This window comes from Suhomyces tanzawaensis, assembly GCF_001661415.1.
Source record: "Suhomyces tanzawaensis NRRL Y-17324 unplaced genomic scaffold CANTAscaffold_1, whole genome shotgun sequence".
Classification (NCBI taxonomy): Eukaryota; Fungi; Ascomycota; class Pichiomycetes; order Serinales; family Debaryomycetaceae; genus Suhomyces; species Suhomyces tanzawaensis.
In genome coordinates, this window is record NW_017963636.1 from 1,842,115 (window position 1) to 1,857,336 (window position 15,222).

Sequence of the window (15,222 nt, forward strand, 5' to 3'; positions counted from 1 at the left end):
GTCACAACAAGACTAGTGGTCAAGTCATCTAGTCATTGTACTGCGCAAAAATCATTGATTACTCTCTGGGAATCACACGAGTCATTAAGGTATCCATATCCTTGGACTCCATATTAATATGTGTGGACTTGATTGTTCCAACGAGCCAGACTACAAATTTTAGTAGAGGTTTTGGTGAATTGATTGACCCAATCGTTTGCGAGACCACTGGTTAAGATGGAAACCAGCCCTTGGATACCATTGCAAACCATTGAACGCAATCGAACGTAATTTATCTAGCCTAGCAACTCATTATTCCAATAATCATTTCTACATAATAATTTATATTGTTGAATAAACTTAATTGGGAACCAGAAAAGGTAGACGAAATCCACCATAATCACGTATACCGCAAGAATTTGGTCAGCATCTGTAATAACAGTCATTTCCAGAATCCACGCTCTTAGTCATTACCCGAGTTCGTACTACCAGTCATTATCTGAGTCAGATGAGTCGTTAACCACCAGCTTATCCTCGCGAAAATCGCCTGAACGCTCCCCACACCTCCAAGGCGCTAAAGAACGTCTCGAGACACCACCAGTCCCAACAATCCCGCTCACTACGAATGCCACCACCCCTCACTTATCGGCATGTCTTCTCCCTACTACTACTACTACTTCTACTTGTTCCTCCTTATCTACCCCTCTGGCTACCCCCACCCTTATCGGTTGCAACATCGCAACCCTCAGGGGCTAGCGACTGCGCACCACCACCGTGCCCCCGCCACGCCCCGCCACGACCCCGCTAGCGAGCTCTCTACCGTCCCGCTAGCACGCCCGCAACCGCCCTGCCAGTGATGATCCTCCCCGTGACCGCACCATTCTTATCACCACAACGCCACCAACCAGCCCCGATATCCCCGGCAGATTCGCTTCTTTTGGGCCGTAGATCGCCTGGTTGCACGCTGGCGCCCCGTTTCAGCATCGTATAGAGTGCCAGCCAGCGGACAGGCCAGAGCCGCAGAGGACCCCCGCCCCTTCTAAAGTTGTGGTCTGCTCCTCCTGGCACCATTACGTGCGAGCCCCAGTTCTGAGTCACGTTATGACTGCTCCTACTTAAGGAGCACGCACCAAACGCGACCCACCCGCCACCTACCCAGTCTTTAGTGAGCCACAGGGTACATGCTTAGGTCACAGTATAGGGTCTAACTACATCACCCGTTCCTGCGCCACGTCTTCTCTCGTCCCGCTGCGCTGAACTATCCCGATTCCTCCCTGCGGTGTGCCAGTATAGTGCCACCCGTTCCGTCCCTCCACTACTACTCCCGCTAGCGCCTTCCCAGCGGCTCAGCAGAGTACCAGACAGCCTAAGGCAACTCATTCTGCCGTTGCGTGTCAGCTGCTCCGTTTGCGTGCTTATCGCCTCCACCGTCACCACAGACCAAGCTGCACATCCAAGACGGATCACATTTCCTGGAGGCTGCGCTCACAGTCAGAGGTGTTAAACCGCGTGATTGCACCCAAAGGGTCTCTGCAAACGAGCCGATTTCCCCCAACAGTCTCCAACTCCATACTAGACTATTCCATTCCCTGAAAAGTCAAAAGCTGCCAAACTAGCTGATTCTACGCCTAATCACTCTTGTTACAGGCCAAACCAGCCAATTTAACCACCTGCCCCCTGCCGCATTCCACCATGTACTCGAACGAATCCAAGAAGCTCGACCCCTTCGTCAAGAAGCAGAATGCAAAGCTCACCCAGGTCATTCAGAACTTCTTCAACAAGGCGGTGCAGATCGTGCTCCAGTCCCGATCCTTGGACACCTCAACCATGCAGTCGAGCCTCACCAAGAACGAGGACATCATTGCCAGCAAGATCAACAAGTGGTTCAATCTACACATGTACAACCACCCCGAGCTCTCCAAGGACGACTTGAAGCTCTGGAAATCGTGCACTGACCTTACCTCTATCCCTCCCATGATCATTGAAACCTACCTTGACTTGAGGCAATTGACCCCCAGCCAAACTGCCGTGTTGAAGGATGACAACGGCAACGAATGGACGGTGGCCAAGACCGGAAGCAAGAAACAGGAAATCGTGTTGGAGAGATGGTTGATCGAATTCGACCCCAACAACGTGTCCGGGTCTTTGGTAGACGAGTTACCGTTGATCTACAAGCAAGCAATCATCTTGTTCCGAAGCATGTATGGGTTTTCAAGATTAATGCCGGCATTCAAATTGAAAAAGGCTTTGGCAGTGAATCTGGCAAGCTCCAAGTTGAGTAAGCTCTCATTGGGAAACAAAATCCTTGATGGAAAACAGCCCATTCTGTCCAAGGGCCGGATTGGATTGTCCAAGTCTATCATACCACACCAGATGCTTACTACAGAATCGCATGTCAGCCACAAACATTTCCAGCCAATCCAAACTACGTTGGGTACCTTGAAAGTATCTATTGCATATAGAAATCATCATGATTTCGCCATCCATGACAACGAAGAAGTCTTATCCACTCATTTCATATCCATGGATACTTCCACTCCAGATCCAGAGGTGGAAGCGCCCTCGAAGATCTCATCCATTGATGAAGAGTTGTCATCTGGCGAGGGTCAAGCAATTCCCAATCGTGACAAAGATCCCAACTCTAATGCATTCAAAAGATTGAGCATTTTGTCAAATGCTTCAATGTCCATTTCTCCAACCTCGTCTGGACATCGCGACACTTCCATCTCCAAAAAGTCCTCGACACCTATTTCTCAACGACCCTCTATCCAACCTTTCAAGGTTGGTTCCATCAGTAACTCTCCACCAATAGGAGCCCACACTCCAACCAATTCGAATACTGGTGCAGGGTCTTCCTTGGAAAGAAGGGTTTCAATCACCAGTAACAAATCCACTTCCAATGCATCATTGGCCGCTTTATTGAGAAACCCCAGAAGCAGTACCTCTTCCACTCACAGTTTCGTGAATGCTCCTGTCTCTACTAGCTCAGGAAATACACCTATTGCGGTCAATATTTCCTCCTCTCCTCATCCAAGGTCAGTATCTTCATCACATGGGTCCAACTTGGCTCCTGATGAAGCAGGGATATTTTCCAATCTCGAGGGTGCCTCCAATACTCCTCGTTTTTCGTCGTCTTTTGGATCCAGAGCGAGCAGAAGATTCTCTAATACTAGTATTAGGCAAAGTTCCCTAAGCAATGCCGGCCAGGGCTCAGGAACTGGCGGAGGAGATACCTCTATCTTGGGTACTAGCACTGAACTGACTACCTCGTCTGGAGCCCCGCTAAGCGGACTTTATATTGATGATGATATCAGTGATTTCGTTCGTATGATTGATAGCAAATCTGAACTCAGGTTTTCTTCATACAATCATGATTCGAAACAATCATCTCCTTTTCCTAACGATCCTTTGAACAAATTCCAATTGTTGAAAGGTCACCATCAACAGATCGGTGAAAACGTTAGTGCAAGCTTGTTGTTGAACAATCCCGGGCTCCAAGCAAACTCACGGCATTCCAGTCGGAAGTCATCGCATTCCATGTACTCACCACCCGGGTCTTTGCCTTCTGGTTCTTATGAGCATTCGCAATTACCTTCCATTAACTCCAGATTGAGGGAGAGGTCTCCTACGGAAATAATCACCAATAGAAGGTCTTCATCGTCCCATGATGAGAACGCAAGAAAGAACAGCTTTCCGTACTCGAGTCATCACAGCAATGCTTCGTTTTTGAAGGCACCATTAGCCAGCATGAATAGGTTGGCCGCAGCACCTATCACCTCGACCACTAGTGCCCATGCCACGGCACACGGGCCAAGCTCCAAGGACGCCGAGAAAGCGAGTGGTGTTAAAGGACTTGCCACCACGCCCTCTGCTTATGATAAAAGGACAATACACTACGAGAATGTGTTTGATGATGACGACGACGAAGTGCACGAAGATGATCCCCACTATTATCTTTCAAATAATCATTCCAGCGAGAATCTCAACTCGTCCAACCGGGGAGCATTTCATAACGCCAATCACAATCGCCACCAGTCTGATGACTATGACGACGATCTATTGTTCACCATGAGTGACATGAACCTTACTAAGAACTGAGCGAGCGGTAGTTATTATTGCGTAAACTCAAGAGTTCAGTCTCCATCTTGCCCCAGTGAAACATCTTTGAACACTAATTGTTCCAAGCAGCGATGGTTGAACATTTTCAACGGAAGGGCGATGTTCCCCTCCAGGAGGTTTATAGTGCGGGCCACGGATGCCCTGTGATTCTCGTAACCCAAAAAGGCATCGTGCCTGAGGAGAGCCATGAGAGGGTGCTTTTTTGTCTTTGGTTTCGACAACCTCCTCCACTGTTGGAATAGTTTCTTCTCCATAGCCATCCACTTGCCAGCTTCGACTGGCCTCACCACTTATTAATCAATGCAATCCCACCAATCTTATTGTAAGCCCCAAGAAATCCCAAATCTGGATTTTTATTGTGAGGATGCCTGTAATTTGCTGGATGTTATTGTCAATTCCCCACTTGTTTCTGGATGGTAGCTCAAGCTCCACGCATCTGTGTAATTGTACTACATGATGATTATCCCAGCAAACCGTAGTTTCAGATGTTTCGAAAGCAAGCCCCAACTGTATTTCTATAGCTGTGAAGTCCCAGGCAATTCTACTTGTACTGGATGTCTATTGTAAGTAAATCCCCACTTGATGCCAGTCCTGTCATGGTGACATGCGTACCTGTCTTCCGGAGATTGCACCAGGCCATCGCAGCCACCATAGGGACGCATGGAGTGTATACATGTCTTCTGTGCACCAGAAATCCGTAGCCCAGGCAGGTATTGCCTGTTCCCCGAGAGGGCTTCAAACCGTCAATCATGATTGTGAACTCGTGGCTGGCGTTGTGGGCGAGGCTGAAAGGTCTAGGTCGGAAACTACGAGCCGCAGAAGCCAGCGTTCTTGACACATGCGCGAGAGGGAGAAACTGACAAGATTGGTGGGAACAGGGAGGGGCCTTGCCATTAATATTAGTGGCTAGGTCCATTTCTGGGGTAAAGTCACATCCTGGCATTAATGGCTGGATGGCGAATTAGTGGGGTAAGCCTCATGCTGGTTTGGTTATTAAGCGAACTGTCTGAAGGCGTGCACCTGCTGACCACCAGCCATTCCCCAGGCTAGAGGCGTCCGTTGGCGGTGTGTGGGACTAGTATGTGCTCATTATCTCCATGCACGTCCACCGTTATGTTGCTACAGGTGTTACTATTAGCGTGCATTAAATATTAATTAATACTCCTTCAGTTCTATCTGCGGAGATTTGGATGGCCAGTGGCTTGGCAATCGTGTGGTTGATTACTGGTCCCAAGGAAAGAGGATACCAGTACGGATACTAGCAAGGAATTAAAGGCTCCAGTAATTGATTACTGGTACCAGTAGAGAACTTATCCTTTACTGGAATGCTTAAGCGTCAGCATCTTGGCCTGGGTTACAGGTCTCGTAGTTCAAGAGCTTGAGGGCCTTCCAGATGGCAAAGGCAATGACGGCACCCAAGGCTGGGCCAACCCAGTAGATCCAGTGGTAGTTAGGGAAGCTTCTGGAGGCAACAGCTGGTCCGAAAGATCTGGCTGGGTTCAATCCAGCACCGGTGTAGTAGATACAGATCAAGTGTCCAACGAACAAGGCAATACCAATGGCGAATGGAGCCATGAAGGTGGCACGGTGCTTTTCAACGGCCATCAACAAAACAGTCAAACACAAGATACAGGTACCAAAGGCTTCGATGAAAACACCTTGACTTCTGGAAGCACCACCACCCAAAGCGTTAGCAAAGGCAATTGGGCCAGGAGTCATGGCAGAAGCAGCACCAGCGGCAGCCATACCAGCAATCATCTGGGTGACCATCATGATAGCACCTCTCACAGGAGGAATGGCCTGGGCAAGCACCAAGGTTAAAGTAACGGCAGGGTTCAAGTTACCACCAGAAACTCTGAACATCATGAAGACACCAACCATGACACCGAAACCGAAACCAAAGGAAATCATGATGATTTGCGAAGGGTCGGAACCGTTTTCAGGAATGTTAGGGTCTTGGTTGGCAATCTGGGCAATCATGAACGCAGTCCACAAGAAGATGAAGGTACCAAAGAATTCACCTAACACGGCAATCAAGTGGTTCTTCCAGGCAGAAGCAGTGACCTGGGCATCGGCCTTTCTTTCGTAGGTTTCAATTGGCTTTTGGGACTCGTGGTCGATTTCGCTGGAGGCAGTCATGGTGTTGGATAATTGGATGGGTAAATTTCGGGGGATTTATTAGAGTTTAAATAGTGCAAAATAGATGGTCTCTGTCTAGGGTGATGGGCTTGTTCCTGTCTTGTTAGGGCAAAATTAATTACCACCCATGAAGCTTAAAAAATACTGTACCGTCTTACAATTGCAGGTAGATGCATGCTGCGGAGAAGAAAGGTCAGATGAATTCACCAGAAAATATCCCTTAATTTCAGGCGATGGCCACCGTGATGCCGGAATCCTGTCCCGAGCATGCCATTCCAAACCTAAATGGGCACCATTCCATAGTTAAACCGGTCCCAACCACCCCTGTGGCCAATTTGTGCAAGAACAGGACCTGGCACAAACGGGCGAAAACAAAAGAAATGTGACGCATGATATGCATATAAATGGATTGATCAACATTGTGTTGAATTCTCAATCTTCTTCTCTGGGCTCAACACAATAGAAAATGTATTACCTGCATGAAAGGAACGGTGTCTATCCTAGATGTTTCAACTTAACGTAGGAAACCCGATTTTGCGAAAAGAAATTCGGGATTTAAGTTTGAGGCTATTTTTAACATTTGCTGGCTCAAATCACCGAAACATCCTCCTCTGACAGCCTTCGGGCCCGGGTGGCTTGGGAGAAGGCACCAGTCGGCCTCTAGCTTGTAGCACCATTGGCTTGGTGAAGGCTACTCTCCATACTCCATACTCCAGTCACCTCGCTGCGGACGCATCAAACGGACAAGCGGCTGAGGGAATTATTCCTCAACTGCGCGCTCTAAACTCGCATTTTGCGAGCCTGAATGCATTCTTTCGCTGTTTCGAACACGCTAATTCCAAGAATAAAAAGCTCATGACCACCTGGCGGAGTCACCGAATTCACAAGGTCAGCTGGTTAGTAAATATACGACTGGGCATCTCGTATCCGATCCGAAATTCCAAGTGAGTTCCCCAGGTCGGGCCAGCCAGTTTCTCAACTTGTGCCTGGGATCCGCAGGAGCTAGGGCGGTGCAAATCCTTGTGCATCGGCGTGATCTGAAGGATTTTCCAACAGTGTAGATCTTCTGTATGTCTGGAAGTTCTAGAAAATTTCGGCCCTCAGGGTCTGTTTGGTTGTCGCGAGATGCCAGCATCCGAGCCGTTTCGGGATTCGGGCGAAAACAGTTATGCACAAGGGCCTAAAATGGCAATTTCAACTTTGGTGCAAAAAAATGATTTTGACCAAATTTCGATTTCACCTCACATGACTTGACCGTGGTGGGTGAGCCTCCTGTCGGGTATACCTGTCGGAAGGTGGGGAATGTATATGTCAGCATCCTCTAGCGTCCTCGGCATGCATGATTTATGTATGGCAGTAGGCACGAATGGGCCAATCGTAGCACATGACCTTTGTAGGAGTCTGACAGCTAGCACTCTTTCCCAGCTAAGCGAATTATACCCAATTTAGCGCAAGCAGGGGTGGCTGATTGCGTTCCTTCATGAAACTTACACACGCAGGGTTGTAGTTTAATTCTGGCAAGTTTCGTGGGGCTTATGGCCGTTGATGAACATTGTCGAGGAAAAGAAGAATGAAGAGTAGTCTACAAGAATCGACAGTCCGACACATTTTTCTCGTCTACGGACGAGGCACGATAGAACATGGCTATTGTCCTTTTGACTAAAATTCACGTGACAGATTTTGACGACAATCCAACGTGATGCTAGTCACGTTATCTGTCACGTGTAATGCTCCATGCCATCGCTGTTGACTCTCCAGCGCTGTCTCCACTCCAGCAACGCCAATTACGAATCCCTTCCTATTGCGAGCCAGGAACTCTCCACATAAAGAACAGTTCGTCGCAGCTATAGTCCTGACGCAAAATGGGCACATCTCAATTCCCTTCGCCCTTCAGCGTGAAGCGGATTAACCGCAAGGTCAACAACGACACCGACTCCGATAACACAGACACATTCATCAATGCCAAAAAGCCCAATGGCCAACGAAGCATACACATCCAAGCTGCAGGCAATGTTAGCAACACGTACAAGTCATATTCGTCATTTAATACCACCCATAAAGTGAACGAGGATCCAGAGGAATTGATTGACTGGATCAGTAACATCGACATACGGTACAAACAACTAGCTCATAAACAGCATGAGGAAGCCAAGCGCTTGGTCGAGGATCAGAAACTGCAGTTAGCGGAGAAAGAATTACAGGAAAAGTATAGAAACAAGATCTACGAAGACGAGTTTGAAAAATTGGCTCGTGTAGTCGCCAGAGAGGAAGAACCTGTAAAAGAACGGCAGGAGGATGTGGACAATTATGAACATTACGAAGAAGACGATGATGAGCTAGATCAGGAAGAGGAAGAGGAAGAGGAAGAGGAAGAGGAGGATGAAGAAGAAATAGAAGAAGACGATGATGATATAATTGTATTAGGGTCCGAGTCGGAGGAAGAAGCTCCTCCAGCACCCGCTTCTCATATCCATTCAGCTCAAGTGCTCCACAAACCCAGCCTTTTATCTTCTGGCCCAACTATGAAATCATCCAGCGAGTTGTTCGCTGACCAAGCTGAACAGGAAGCGCAAGAAGAAGATGAAGATGAAGATGAAGATGAAGTGGATGAGGATGAGGATGAAGTGGATGAGGATGAGGATGAAGTGGATGAGGATGAGGATGAAGTGGATGAGTATGTGCAGGATCAGGAGGAAATGGAAGAAGAAGAGGACGACTACGAGGAGGAGGCAGATGATTTTGACATTAACGATGAAGTGGACGAGGCCCCGGCAATAGAAAATATCGGTCAAAACAATCAAGTTCAAACGCTTCATGATCAGAATCCCCAACACTACCCCTCTGAGCAGAGCCAGCATTTATCATACACACTCCAAAATGGCAGACCAAGATTATCAAACTACGGTTACCATTTACATCAGCAAGAAGAGAATGCTGAGGAAGGAAGTGAGAACGAGGATATTGATTCCAATGAATATTCAGAGCAGGAAAGTGACCACAATGACATAAATGCATATTCGACTCATTCTCAATCTCATCAAAATCAACCTTACGAAGTAAATGAATCATATGTCCAAACAAATAAGGACTTTTCTCATTTTTCACAGCAAGCAGAAGGGAATGACATTGAAGATGAATCAATAATTGTGCTAGATTCCGAAGAAGATGATGAAGGCGAACAAGAAATCGAACGAGAAGACGAACAAAATGTAGGGGAAGAAGATGATGAAGATGATGAAGATGATGAAGAAGACGAAGAAGAAGATGATGATGATGATAATGAGGAAGAGGAGGAGGAAGTTGAAGAAGAAGCAGAAGAAGACTCTTTGGATAATATTGACCACCAAGATGCTGATCAGATAGAAGAAGATGATGACCAAAATGAAAGTGGTTATCAGAAGTCGCCACAATTTTCAGAAGCTGAGGCCCAACAACTTCAACAAGTAGCAGCGCAGTTGCAAGAATTACAGTCTGAACAATCTCCCTTCAATAACCTTCTAGATGGTCGTAATATAGAAAACTCGGCAGATGCCAATTTCTCGAGATGGGCTGATGTAATGCTTGAACAAGCTAATTCTGGTACATTTAATGAGCCTCAATCTTCCAATCACCAACTGGTGTCTAATTTCTCCACAGGTCGAGCATCTGGATATGCTACTGAATATGAATTCACTGACACTGCAATTAATATTGATGAAGAGGAACCAGAAAAAGTACCTCATGATGACATTGCCCCCTTACCTACCGCATTCTATGCTAATGAGTTGGAGTCAAAGGATGATAAGGAGGTCATGGAAATAATTAGCGAAGATGAGAAAACTGAGGGCTCTTTAGCAGACGAGGAGATGGAGGAGATCGTTCCTGAAGAAATTAAATCGTCGAATCACTCTGCAGATGCAGAAATGATAGAGCAGTTACAGGAAGAACAAGAACCTGCTCACCATCCTGTACCAATTTTTAGAACTGTCAAAGAAGAGTCCCCAGAAGACACTTTATTAAAGCTTAAACAAATTGATAAGAAGTTCAATCTTCATTTAAGCTCCGTGGCTGATCTTGAAAATGAAATCAGATTGAGATCGTCTCCCTTTGGATCTGTTGAGCCGGTGGGAACCGAGGACATTGAAGAAGGTATACAGGAAGATCAACACCAGATTAACAGCAGCATCCCCATTCAGGTGCTGCAAGTCAGGGATGCAGATTCCGCTGACCCGTTCGTGGATGCTGACGTTACATTTGATTTACAAACCAGCGAACCCTTAATATTAAACCAAGGAGATTATGAAAGAGATAGTCAACTTCAAACTAGCCAGGCTGAGCGGATCAAAGAAGCCCCCGATACATCTGTGGTTCTCGAAAATGAAAGCAATGGAGACGTAGTACCTGAACCAAATCCTGAAGTATTGGTTGGAAATATTGAAAATGCTGAAGGTCAATTGAATAGCGATGAGCACAATCTGGTGCCATCACACCTTGTCGGTGCTACTAGTGCTGCCATTAACAATATTGAGGTTCCTATATTAGATAGTATTGGGAGTGAAGATGGTGAATACTCAGAGCTGGAGGACGATGAACACAATGAGAACGAGTACGAAGCATTGGGCCATCATTTGAAATCTGAGAAGTTGGATCATATAATTGATGAGGTTCTTGAGGAGATATCACACGGAGGTACTGACAGGCAAAACATCGACGTATCAAACGATTCAGCCAACAGTTCTCAAATTGTATTTAGTCAAGTCGAAAAGAGCCCAGAAAGTATCCCAGACTCATCATCACAAGTTAACACCGAAAATACTAGACCCGTGGAACCAACACCTGAAGTCGAGAATATAATGCAATCCGATAACAATGAAGCAATTGAAATCGATGAAGATGAAACTTTCCATGACGATATCGAAACCAAAACCAAAGAAGTTGAACCTGATGTTGAAACCATCGTAAGCGACGTGGAAATGGATATTGAAGAAGTACACCTGAAGTCGCCAAGCCCAAACAACCTAGGATCAGACAATGAGCTTATTGAATCTGATCTCAATCTCGGTGAAAAAGTAAACCCATTGGAGTTTGAACAGAATCAACAAATTGCTGTACCCGTTCAAGTTGAGGAGAATCTCTCGAAAGGTAATCTAATTGGCATAACACAAAATATCACAGAAGATCTCAATGAACATTTGGCACAAGAAACTTTGAATGCCGCGGAAAAGGAACTTGTTGAAGATGTGGTACATAATGCCGCTGAGTTGGCTGAATTAATTGGTCAAGAGGCGGAAGAAGTCTCTCGATCTATCATACAACAGAATCGTTCAGATGAAGGAATTGAAGAGTCTGTATCAGATCCGGAAACCCAAGATAGTATCCAGAAGATAACTGAAACTGCTGAAGCTACGGAAGTTACACAAGCTTTTGAGTCAATAGAGCCAAATTCCGGTGACTCCGCTGACGATTTGCCTTTAGACAATGAAGAGAAATGGGTTGATGCTTCCGATATTGAAGCGTCACCACTTGTGCAGGAAGTTTCTGAGGTTGCTGAAGAGATTGACCATGAGGCTGAGAAGTTGAGTCAAGAAATTTTAGCACCTCTTGAAACTGATAGTCTCGAGGAGGAGGATAGAAAGACAGTAGAAGTCGCACAAGAAGCAGCCAAGCTTGCTGAAGATATTGAAGTTCACGCAGGTATGTTGGATCAAGAAATCTCTGAAATTGTTGAAGCAGGAGCAGAAGAGTTGGTTCAAGATGTTGCACAGGTTGCAGAGCAAATATCTGAACACGCTGAAACAATTGCAGGCGAGATCGCAGAAGTAATCGCGGAAGAAATTACGGAAGATATCGAGCAAGGTATTGAGCAAGAAGTTGTGGAAGACATTGCGGAAGATATTGAACAAGAAATCGAGCAGGAAATCGAGCAGGAAATCGAGCATGAAATCGAGCAAGAAATTGAGCAAGAAATCGAGCAAGAAATCGAGCAAGAAATTGCGGAACAGATTGCGGAAAGTATCGAGCAAGAGATTGAGCAAGAGATTCAAGAAATTGGCAATATAGTGGAAGCCGAGAATAACCAAAAATCAGATGCTTTACGTTCAGCAGTATCCTCGAATGAGCAGAATGATACTGACTCCAGTTCGAAGGATACTTTGAGCATTTCTAATAGAGTGACCGAAATTGATGAAAGTGATCTAGGTATCGAAGTTGAAAACTTCATTGAAGTGGAAGATAGGGTTTCTGAAAACTTCTCCGAAGACTTTGCCGACTCGCTTGAAGCCAACACAAAGGAAAAAGTCATCGAAGAATTGGAGACCGTAGAATCAGGATTTCAGGAAATCGTGCATACAAACGAAGGAATTAAGGACGAAAGTGTCACTGCCACTTTTGGAAGAACAATATCATCGGATGATGTTTCCATTGAGACAATCGATGAAGAATCTGAACCAATTAGAACCACCAATGCAGAAGTTGATGAGGTTCGGCTCTCGTCGGATGAAGGTGATGATAATTCCGATAGCAAGAAGCCCCCATTCCTTTACATTAGGGAGCTTAGGGAATCGTCTGTTTTCAGCCAATCCGACGTTATTAGGCCTGGAAGTATAGAGGAAGTTGAAACTGTTATCACCCAAGCTCAAGAAATCGATCTTTCTGTCGAGTTTGTGGAAGAAACAGCCGGAATTGAGGTTATTCAGAGAACGGCTGAAGTCATAGAGCCTGATAGCGATGTTGAAGATGAAGCAGAGTCCGCGTTGCCAGAAATCTCATCCAATTCTGATAAAGTTCAAGTCGATTCTGAGAGTCAAGAACAAGATCTCAACAATCTCGCTCCTAGTGAGACCACATCTCCAAGAAAACGACACTTGGAGGATGATGAACCGACAGTCAGCTTCAAAAGATTCAAGACTTTCTTTCAAAAATTTATTCCGACTCGATTCAAGAAATCTGTTCGGCGTCCGGAATTACAACCAACAGGTGATAGTGACAATGAAATAAATATCAATACTGGGTATGCAAGTCTTGAAGATGAAAATGAAGAGCAGCACTCGGAACAAGAAGATAGAACTAACCAAACCGATATCAGTTCTGCGGAAAAGAGTAATACACCAATGGAAGCAGTTCTTGATAGGCTCACTACCGAAAATCAAAAAGTTATTTCAAAAGAGATTCCAGATATCAATGATGACGAAGTATTGTTTGGTGATATTGAAGAGGTCAAACATGCAAAAGAAGTTGCACAAGAGGAATCTGAAATAGATTCTAAAGAAGAGGAAAAGGAGATCGAGGAAGAGCTTGCTGAAATTGCAAGGAAGCTGGAAGATCCTGTTTTTAGTGGTGATGAGGTTATTGAGCAAGAACCGGATTCGGGAGAATCAACTGTAAAACAGGATGAATCTTTAGATGAGGTTGAACTGCCCGAGGCTTCTGAATCAACTGGTAATGAAGAACTGTTGAACGAGCAACCAGAACAAGAAGTCGAAGTAACACCTGGTGATGTCGCAGATTTTGAGAATAATTCAGAATACGATAATAAGGAATCGGAGCATGAAGATGAGATCATTCCAGATATTATTGTGGGTAAAGCTGCTGAGAATAATTCAGATAACGAAAATGAAAACGGTTCTGATGACAGGACCAATGTAACTTCTAATCGGGACGAATCTAGCATTGAGACTAAGAAAGAAGAATCGAACTCCATTGCTCAGGATCAGGCTATGAATCTCGATTCAGGAATTGATGGTTCCGACACACACCCAGAAAGTGACAGTGAAGGGGAGGGATCCAACGAGGGCCTCTTACCCTCATTAGAAGATGATCTAGAAAAGAAACCTCGTGTTAAAAGGGTGCTTGGCCTCGAGATTGGTGAAGTTGATTTAGAACCCAGGAGATCTTTGAGAAGCGGTCATATTTATGGAGAAAACGGTTCCCCTGTAACCTCACCCAAGAAGCCCACCAAGACCACGAAGGTGTTGCCAAAGCTAGACATTCCAAAGCAAAGAGATTTCACTCACAGTTCACCAACTGACTCCAGTAGATCACCACTGCGGAAGGGCTCTGGAGCGCACAATTGGAGATTGGAAGCAACTGAAGATAGGCCTGCCCAGCGGACTCGGTCTAAATCACCATTGAAGAGAAGCATGAAAGAAATCCTTGGTTCTAAGGAAGAGCAAGCTACAAGAAAGAGAAAGGACTCTGGAGGTGATGTTGAGGATGACCACGCACAAGAACCAAGTTCCAAGAAGCGTGCAAAAGGCCAGAAAACCTATAAGGGACACATCAGAACTCGAAGCCAGGACGTTAAAAGCGAAGACGAATCGCAAAGAGGCAGACCAAGAGGCAGACTGTAATTTTTGATTATGTATCTAACCAAGACATTTGAGTTTAATATTTTTGACATTGATGTAGGCAGAGAAACCTCTTTTTGACTTATTCAACTATAATTTACCTCTAGTACATGTATCTGCAAAGCAATGCTGCTTTCCGGCTTTATTAAGTTTCAAAGGCCACACGCAGGACACATGGATTTGGCCCTAAAGCGGCTCATCTTAAAAAAAGAACAAAGAGGCAAGACAATAATTGAAATACTCCCAGGGTCAATGAAACCCAAAGTATAAACCAAGAGACAATTACTCGTAGCCTTAACTATGGTATTAATGTAATATTCTACGGTTCATTGTATTATACTTCATGGATGAGGTCCAAAAGAGACAATTACTCCATTTACGATGTCGTACAATTCAAGTATTAAATTTGCAATACTAATACATAGTCTAAGCCTAAATAACGCACAATAGTCGGGAATTTCTTTACAAGTCCTAATCGGTCTACAACTGACTGGCGTTTTAAACCCCCTTTTATTTTATTCCTGATACTAGTAAGGTACATTTCTATTATTAACAACTATCCCCTTCACCAATCCTATTCACGTATATAAGTCATCATGCTGTTTTACAATGCCAAAGTATAATCTATAATTAACAGTCTCAATTCGCTACATTTTTGCGG

General features: G+C 45.2%; 3 protein-coding genes across 3 annotated transcripts; 2 read left to right on the top strand and 1 right to left on the bottom strand.

The window, feature by feature from the left end:
* Positions 1-1,671: 1,671 nt before the first annotated feature.
* On the top strand, positions 1,672-4,077 carry CANTADRAFT_88057 (serine/threonine protein kinase regulatory subunit; the record flags this gene model as incomplete). The annotated part of the gene is made up of 3 exons (XM_020211419.1): positions 1,672-2,773; positions 2,795-3,599; positions 3,627-4,077. 3 exons carry the CDS (start codon positions 1,672-1,674, stop codon positions 4,075-4,077), a joined length of 2,358 nt encoding a protein of 785 aa, XP_020067254.1.
* Positions 4,078-5,427: 1,350 nt separating this feature from the next.
* AQY1 (Aqy1p) lies at positions 5,428-6,237 on the bottom strand (the record flags this gene model as incomplete). The annotated part of the gene is made up of 1 exon (XM_020209048.1): positions 5,428-6,237. The coding sequence occupies one exon, from the start codon at positions 6,235-6,237 to the stop codon at positions 5,428-5,430; it is 810 nt and encodes a 269-aa protein (XP_020067255.1).
* A 1,642-nt stretch (positions 6,238-7,879) lies between these two features.
* CANTADRAFT_24783 (uncharacterized protein) lies at positions 7,880-14,632 on the top strand. The gene has a single exon (XM_020207221.1). It carries the CDS (start codon positions 8,100-8,102, stop codon positions 14,562-14,564), a length of 6,465 nt encoding a protein of 2,154 aa, XP_020067256.1. The 5' UTR covers positions 7,880-8,099; the 3' UTR covers positions 14,565-14,632.
* The last annotated feature ends 590 nt before the right edge of the window (positions 14,633-15,222 follow it).